The sequence below is a fragment of the Porites lutea genome, chromosome 5 (assembly GCF_958299795.1).
Source record: "Porites lutea chromosome 5, jaPorLute2.1, whole genome shotgun sequence".
NCBI classification, from domain to species: domain Eukaryota; kingdom Metazoa; phylum Cnidaria; class Anthozoa; order Scleractinia; family Poritidae; genus Porites; species Porites lutea.
In genome coordinates this window covers 5,001-13,290 of record NC_133205.1, presented here as the reverse complement: position 1 = coordinate 13,290, position 8,290 = coordinate 5,001, and the positions used below count along the sequence as shown (strand labels likewise).

General features: G+C 39.0%; 1 protein-coding gene across 1 annotated transcript; it reads left to right on the top strand.

Annotated features, from left to right (window-relative positions):
• The first annotated feature begins 94 nt into the window (after window positions 1-94).
• LOC140936271 (synaptotagmin-C-like) lies at window positions 95-6,335 on the top strand. Its single transcript, XM_073385713.1, has 4 exons — window positions 95-227; window positions 313-1,001; window positions 3,380-3,515; window positions 4,341-6,335. The coding sequence occupies exons 1-4, from the start codon at window positions 221-223 to the stop codon at window positions 4,643-4,645; spliced, it is 1,137 nt and encodes a 378-aa protein (XP_073241814.1). The 5' UTR covers window positions 95-220; the 3' UTR covers window positions 4,646-6,335.
• Window positions 6,336-8,290: the final 1,955 nt, after the last annotated feature.

The window sequence follows — 8,290 nt, the reverse complement described above, 5'->3', positions numbered from 1 at the left end:
TTAGTTGGCCACGTTTGCTTTGTCCGTATGTCTTAAACAAGGTCAAGTTTGATGACCCGTGAAGGAAGTTTTTTGCCTTCCGCCAAATGGATTAAAAGGGGAACATGAATTTTCACGCACGCTTTTCTTCAAAACATTCGTACAGTTTGTAGCTACGTTACCAATGGCCCAGGAGCTTCGATTTTCGATTGGTGCTAATATAATCATCTGATTGTCAGTAATGAATGGTAAGAAAAAAACCCTATTTTTTCAATCGTACCTGTTTACGCTCACATGCATAACTTATCAGTCGTGTGTTTATTATACTTTCAGATTTTATGCTTGTGTTAGCGGCGATAGTTGGTGGAATAATCTGTGCGATTATTGCAATATTTATGTGCATCTTCGCCTGTCGATACAGGACTGCTCACAAAGTCAGTGACAGCAGCAACTCAAGAATGAAAAGCGCTGAGTCTGAACCGATCCTCGCGGCCGATCAGAGCAGCTTCAATTTGAGTTCAACTGAGATGAGCAGTAACGAAAATGTTTCTCCCTGTCCCTCCTGTAGGAAATTGTCTTCATTTTCTAACCCTTGTGAGTGCGACTTCACCTCTGTGCAGCTTGCTGACAGAAAACCTTGTCAGGTGCAGTTTTCGATTTTCTATAATTTTCACAATTCACATCTGTTTATTAACATAATGTGTGCTCTGAATGTCACACGACGGTGGTATGGAAAGTACCCACCGACACAAGTGCGATTTCAGCTTCTCCCAGACGATTCCAACATTTACCGCACGGAAATCAAAAGCAACACTGCTGAGCCAATTTTTAACGAGACATTCGAGTTTATTGGCTATTCGGAGAATGAACTTAGGGCATTGATCCTTCGTCTTGGCTTGTACGCGTTCGATAAGTTCAGTAGAGGGAAAATGATTGGATACACAGACGTACATTTCAACAAGGAGAAGTTTCTACCCAGTGAACCGACCATAATATGGAGAGAGCTGCTTCCTAAATGTCAGGTATTATTTGGTAGTTTTTTCCATTCTCCATAGCTATTTAGAGGGAGGGAGTCATTCAGGCTATCGATGTACGTTTTACTTCCTTCAACGTTAACAGATACGTAGTCAGTTTGACCTTATTTTCATAACACTATGACAAAATTATGCCTGAAAAGCAATTTGACACCACGTAAAATCTAAGGAGAAATACGTTTTCGTATTTCCGTTTAATTCTTTATCACGAGTAAAAAACAAACGGCGAATAATAGCTGTTGTTCTAATACTAAGTATAAATTAACTCAGCAAGTTTGTGAAAAACGTTTTCATCAGTTAACAAGACGCCTAAAGTCGTTTCCGTGGGATGCGTTGGTCCATGGAAACATAATGGCGTTCTATCTGAATTTGGAAAAATTAGGGAAACCGGAAAGATGTGTCATGTTATGAGCATCGATGAGTAGGTTACCTGTACGGGTTGGTTTAATGTGCTTATGACTGAATTTATACTGGCCTTCGTGGCAGGCTACTATTTCTCCCCAATCCACATCCCCTTTTTGCTTCCTCCCTATCCCCTACCCCTTTCGACGCCTGCTACGCCAGCTAAATTTATAGTTGTCAGTGGTCGCAAGGATGGAGTTGATCTTGTTTTGATCTATCGCTATGTAGTTATTTTCGTAGCACGATTTGGATAAGAAAAAGAAGTTATTTCGCATCAAAACAAGCTTTAGCCGTGTAACTTAAGCTGAAATGTTAACGGAAACAAGTAATGGAGAACATGCGCATAATGCTCTCTGATCAACCTGAACAGGAACTATATGTATAAAGATAGGTCATATCTTCGTAGTAAGTTGCCACGGGTAACTTTTTCAAAGAGAAATAAACATTGTAGTTTTAGGTCAATGGAACAAAACAAAAGAAAACACCCGCTTGCTTTATCCAGGGTCGAACCCAGGGTTACAAAGTTCGATAAAGTTCCAATGTTTAATCCAAGATGAAAGTTTAATTTTCCAAGATGCTCTCGATACGGTTAAAAATTAATTGCAATGTGTTTTCAAGGTCTCAAAGTTAACATAGTTCCAATGATTATCCCTGATCCCAAGGTATAATAAGTTTACTAAGGTCCTGATCCGTGTCCCATCCAGAAGTCCAATCCATGCCAAAAGCGAGTCGTCTATCGACGAGGACAATATTTTCGCGATTTCACCGTCAATCGTCAAGGGTCCGAGTTGAAATTTACGCGATTTAACCTCCCATCGTCAAGGTGTTTTCGATAAAAAAAGAAAAAAAACTGAACTCTAGCTGTGCTCGGCAAACACTGGCGAACTCCGAATAGAAAAATATATCGGAAATCATGGCCCGCGACCAGATGCAACTTAAACCTTATGAAAAAGCTAGACCTAAACAACAGAATCATGAAGGCAAGAAATAATTTGGCTTAGGTCGCCTTTCGTGACTTGCCAGTATCTCGAAGGATTAACAAGCCATCCTAAACCACGAGTGGGAAAACTCAAGGGCGACAAATTTGGCAAGAAACGTTCTGATTTCGACTTTCTTCAGAAGAAGCAAATCGATTAAAAATCGATACAGATTTTGTACAATCTGATTGGTCGGCTTGGAAGGAGAGATAATCGATAAAGATTTTAGGCAACCCTATTGGCTGGGCTTTGCAATTTTGGGTACAACCGAACCGGATTTTTTACCGTGGTAGTGCCACAGGCATCCCACGGAATTAAACGAAAAGCCGATTTGCTATTTAAAGGGACGCCTGGAACTGAACCTCGATAGTGGACTCGATACTGACGAAGCGCCAAAGGACTGGAGATTTTGTTCGCTATACCAAGGTTTCGTTGTATCGAAGTTCTTTTTCATGTATTTTACTATTACTGGAATGAAGAAAAGTGTTCGTTATAGTGTCAGCATGAGGACTTCGGTATATAGAGGCTCCGTTATATCGAGGTTCCATTGTAAAAATGCAGTTAATTTGTGGCGCATTGGAACGGATTGTATTTTATGTCATTCACAAATGAGATGAAAAAAACCTCACAGTTAATTCTGAAACAGTTTTATGTAATGTATCAAGCATGAGACGCAGTGCTCCATCACCAGATGAAATACTGAGGAGAGAGTTGAAAATACGACGAGCAGCGGAGTATTTTAACTGTAACCTGCGATGTACGTTTTCAGTCAGTTACACGACCCTCTTTACTGAACTGATATACTCACAAAAGAGACATTTTTTTCCCCAAAACCCACCAGACTTGTTCAAACTCTGTTTGCCACAGTTCACTATTTACCTGATGAAATACTTCAGTCATTTGTCGCATTTCAATACAAACCAAGTCAATTTTGTAACAGCTGAATTGCCACAGTTTATCCTAGCACTGATTACGTTTTAATTGCAGTCACGAGGACGTTCTTTAAGTCAGACAAGAGGTGAAATTCATATCTCACTTCGATACGAAGCTGGCCGAGCAAGGTTGAATGTTACTGTGCTGAAAGCTACTAATCTCCTGAGAAGTAGCAAATTTCTTAATACTGGTAGGTCGCATAGAGTAATTTTATATTTGTTTCACATCATCTTTCCCTAGCACTTTCCAGTATAAACCAGACCACGTCCGACCTTGATTCAGTCACCCACTAACACGTCTTTCAACAAGCTTCTTGATTGTAGAGCTACTACGTAGAAAAGTCATCAATAAAACGTTATTATTATTATAAGTATAATAATTATTATTATTATTGTTATTATAGAATTATTGTAATCCTTGGCTTGCTTGTTTAGTCTCTGAAACACCGAGTCCAAATTATGGTCTTTAGGTACCAAAGAGTTTACTTGATTGATAGAAACTTTCTGAGGATGTGTGCTGTTCCCAGAAGAGTGATTTTTTGGAGCTCGTTGATGTTAGTTGTTCTTGGAATTCTGTCAACGTGTGATCCCACGAATCGGGCGAAGAATAAAAAAGGTTTAGGAGGAAACGTTACTTAACCTTAGTTTTCTTCTTATTTGCCTATTCATAAGATGAGGCAGTCCGGCTACCTGGGCTTGGCCGATTTAAAGTCTGGCACTGTGACCAATTACCTTATATTGTGTTATTATTTATCCATAAATTTTCGTTGTGTTAATTTGAATCGCGGGGCTGCTCCGCCCTGAGAAGCAACTGAGATCTCGGTAAGTAGGCCAGCCCTCCTACTCAGATAAACACAACAAAAATGATTTTAGGATACAAGGCATGAGAAGAAACAGCCCCACGGTAGAGTGGGCTGGCCTGGTTTGAGTTGGTTATGTACTTTTCCTGCAAAGCGGTTAATGTGGATCCTTATTACTTTTTTTATTTTTCCTGTTTGACTGTTTGCTATCTGCAGCACCGTATGTGAGTTTGATACTAAACGCAAATGGGCAACTATTGGAGAGCAGAAAAACAAAGAAATCTCGAGGCATGAATGCAGTATGGAATCAAGGTTTCTTGTTTGACGTGAAAAATGAAACCATTGATGACTATTCTGTTACCATCAAGGTCATGAACCACGACCTACTGAAAAATGATGAGCGTATTGGTCAGGTAATCATTGGACCCCACAGTAAGGGTAGTGGAAGGGAGCACTGGGAAGAGGCTATGCGAAATAAACACAACAGAAGAGAGGTTGCAATGACGCACATTTTGGAATGAGACCGAGGCGTGGACAATGACCAAAATGCGTTATTTTATGTCCAAAGACATTGCTTTGGACGGAAAAACTCCTTATTCCAAGCATTTATTTCTACCGACTTGCTGTAGAAAGCCTGAATGTAATTAATGGCCCTAAATGTAATAAAGTCCTAAATGTTATAACATTTGGCGCCAAATGTAATAAGCTCTTAAGAGTGATAACATTAGACCTGAAAAGCATTGAAGTCATGTTATCGTCATCAATGAAGGAAGTACGTTAGTACGTCACTAAAAAGGCTGTGTCACGGCTGACTGCATCATTATGTTAATGTTGCAATTATCATATTTACTCGAATAAGGGCCGCCAATTAAGTACCGTCCTCAAATAAGCGCCGCTCCCGAAGAAGCATCCGTTCTGTTTAGTACGGAAAGTAATAATACCTGTTGTAGTTTATACAATTCTTTGTCGTGTCCAACTTTCAAATAAACGCTGCTCTCATATAAGCGCCGCATTGAGAGTCTTGTTAAGCGGCTAATCTCATGTGGCGTTACATTTGATTCAAGGACATGTTAAATGACTTTGTCAATGAAATGTAAATTGTGGTATTCAATAACGCAAAATTAAAGTGATTCAAAATATTAAATTTTCGCAAAATCGCGAAATTTAAGTGTCGCGAAATATGCGCACATCAAAATCGCGATACGAATAAATTATTGTTTATATAAGGGCCGCGGCGCTTAGTCGCGGTGGCGCTTATTCGAGTAAATGCGATAATTGGCGACATTAACTTACCCTAAAATTCCGAAAATAAGCCCCGGGGCTTATAATTTTCAAAGGCCCTTTTTGAGGGGCTTATTTTTGGAGGGGCTTATATTCGGAGGGGCTCATCTACGGAGGGAACTTTGCGTTTCAAACTCGATTGGGCTAGCCTTATAGTTGGAAGTAAATTTACCGTTTTTGCTCATTGTTTTACTTTGTATTTGAGGGCAATTTTCCAAGTACAAGCCCCCGGGTGCTTATATTTGGAGGGGCGATTTAACGGAGGGTTTTTTGCGTTACCGGTTTGGGGGGCTTATATTTGGAGGGGCTTATTTTCGGAATTTTACGGTAATGAAGGAGTCAACCGTGAATTGCAAAGTTTGCCCCATGACGAACTTAAATTCTGTCCACATAATTCTGCTCGTGTTTTATTCTTATTTAATACACGTCCATCCAATTAGTGTCAAATAAGTAACCTATCATATCCATGTTTGCAAAGACTATGTAATAAAGAATCCCGTTGAAGTCCCGAATTTTTTGGGGGGTTAATTTGCAATTGCTTAAACTGCAATTACCACTGCGACAATCATATCTTCGTTTAATAAAAAATTTTATTATATAGACACTAGTGTTTTACTGGAAAATATACCACTCGTAAAATTCATAAAAACTACATCCGAGACCCGAGTGGTTTATTTTCCATAATCTCACACGTGAGTTTATCGATGACGTAATTTCGGTAATTTCCCTCCAAAATTTGTAGGCGCTTGCGTCCTTTGAATTTTAATTACACATTTTTCAAAGCTTTACTTATATTTTGTCATTGTAGAGCCCTATTCAGCTCAATGTTATTTCTCAAGATGATTGTAAACAATGTCTTATATTGCTGTACGGTAAATTTGAGCCGTCACAATTACTTTTTGCATTGGCGAATAAAAATCTATTATTTTATCGATGTCTTTTTTTTTGTCTATATAATAAAAAGAACATTACATATGGTTTTGCCACTCGAAAATAAAATTCATATCTTCGCGTCACCGTGTAAGGGACTGTGCAATAGTTATCAGGAGGGGGGGGCTGAAAAACTAGAGTTATCTAGCAAAAACTTAGACAGTACCCCCCTTCCAAAACAAAAATAATTAGCTCTAACCCCCCCTCTGTTATGTGAAAAATAACGTCGCACCCCCCCCCCCCTTCCACCACACTGGTAAACTCAAAACTGGACTGAGCTGCCATCACAGCTTCAATAATGACAAACGTTATTATGTAACATCTAGTATCGAGAAGGATGTTGACCGCTTGATTGAAGATTTAGACAAAGCATTTGCTAAGTACCAGGGTGCTTACCACATTGGCTCAATCTAAAACTTCTGAAGCCAGAAAGAGAAAGGAGCAGAGAAAAAAATCAAAGAACAGGAGATTGAACGCTTCAAATAACAGACGAAAAAGAGCTTGCATTATATTTAGATCCTTGGGAGGAGAGCCTGTTGAACTTTGTTATGAGCCACATATATATGGAATTCAGCAAATCGATTCTGTCGATGAAGAAACACTACTTTTATTCACATCAAAAACCGACAAAGCTTGTCTACGAGATCTGTTTGATTCCCATTGTTTTATTGGGGGAAGCTGAAAAACAAGTTCATGATTTTTGCTTTACATAGGATCAGCTCAATTAATTAGAAGACGGGTTAAAATTGATCAGTTGTGAATTTGCTTTTCATTTTGATGGAATATTTTCAATAATCATTTAACAGCTGTTCGGGTTGATATTTGTTACAGTCTATCATGATGCCTGTATTGATAATCTTTTATTGCGTTTAATTTTATTTACATTTCGAATAAAAGTTAAGGCCCCCCCTCCGTCAAATGAGTGCTTTTACTTTGAGCCCCCCCTATCTTGGCAGCAATTTTATGTAATGCCACCCCCTCTAGTTTTTCAGCCCCCCCTCCTGATAATTATTGCACAGTCCCTAATATCCTTTATGTAATGTTTACTTGCTGAATTGGTAGCCACTACCAATTTCGCTCCCGTTTACTTGATTAAATTACAAATCCTATTTATCCGTTTCTCGGCACTGGAAAGTTGGGTTCCAAAGATCGTTTACGGGGTCTTGTACTTCCATTGGTAACAGCCCCTAAAACATTAGGGGAATTTCAACAAATTCTATGGTAGCGTTATCAAAATATTTTGATGACCTCAGAAATACAGTTTAGACGGCTGGATCATGACATGTAAAGAAAAAGTGCAACTTCTCAGTCCTACTAGGTGTTACTCATTCTATATGAATACGTGCGTGGCAGGAGTTTGAAGAGGAAAAGAAAGGAGCAACAAAGGAGCGCGAGAATGAGGACAGGCTGTTCAATAAGCAGGCGTTTTGTATACAGTATATAAAACGAAAAGTAAGCGATAGGTAAAGAGAAAACTTGATCACGCTGTGCTAAGTGTGAACTCTTTGTCACGAAAATGATTTCTTTTCTCATGCAATTAAAATTCATTTCATTTGACAGGTTTTGCACTTGGCCTCTTTTTGAAATTGAGGGTTTTTGAAACTCGGAAATGTCCTGTTGCTCTCCTTGCAAAGCGCTAATCACCAGCAAGAGCCTGCAAAGAAGACAAGAGCACGGTTGGTACTTTCAACCCGATGTTCGAACGTGTAATTTGAGAACATAACCGCTTTTATGAAAAAGATGCAATGTAATGCGTTAAATATTAAAACAGTCGCAAAACAATAGTTTGGTTTTACTTTATACGCGGAACTACGTGGCCGGGATACGCGGGAACTATCACTAATCTTCAGACTGTTTTGAACACCCCAAAAAATCCCTACTTAAATCAAGCTACCCGAAAAATTCTTGAAAAAATTTTCCTAGCCAAGCAAAATCCGGAAATCGTAAATTTATAA

Coding starts and splice junctions, on each gene's coding strand:
- LOC140936271 (XM_073385713.1), top strand. Junction 1,002..3,379: donor AGCTGCTTCCTAAATGTCAG/GTATTATTTGGT, acceptor TTTTAATTGCAG/TCACGAGGACGTTCTTTAAG. Junction 3,516..4,340: donor TAGCAAATTTCTTAATACTG/GTAGGTCGCATA, acceptor TGCTATCTGCAG/CACCGTATGTGAGTTTGATA.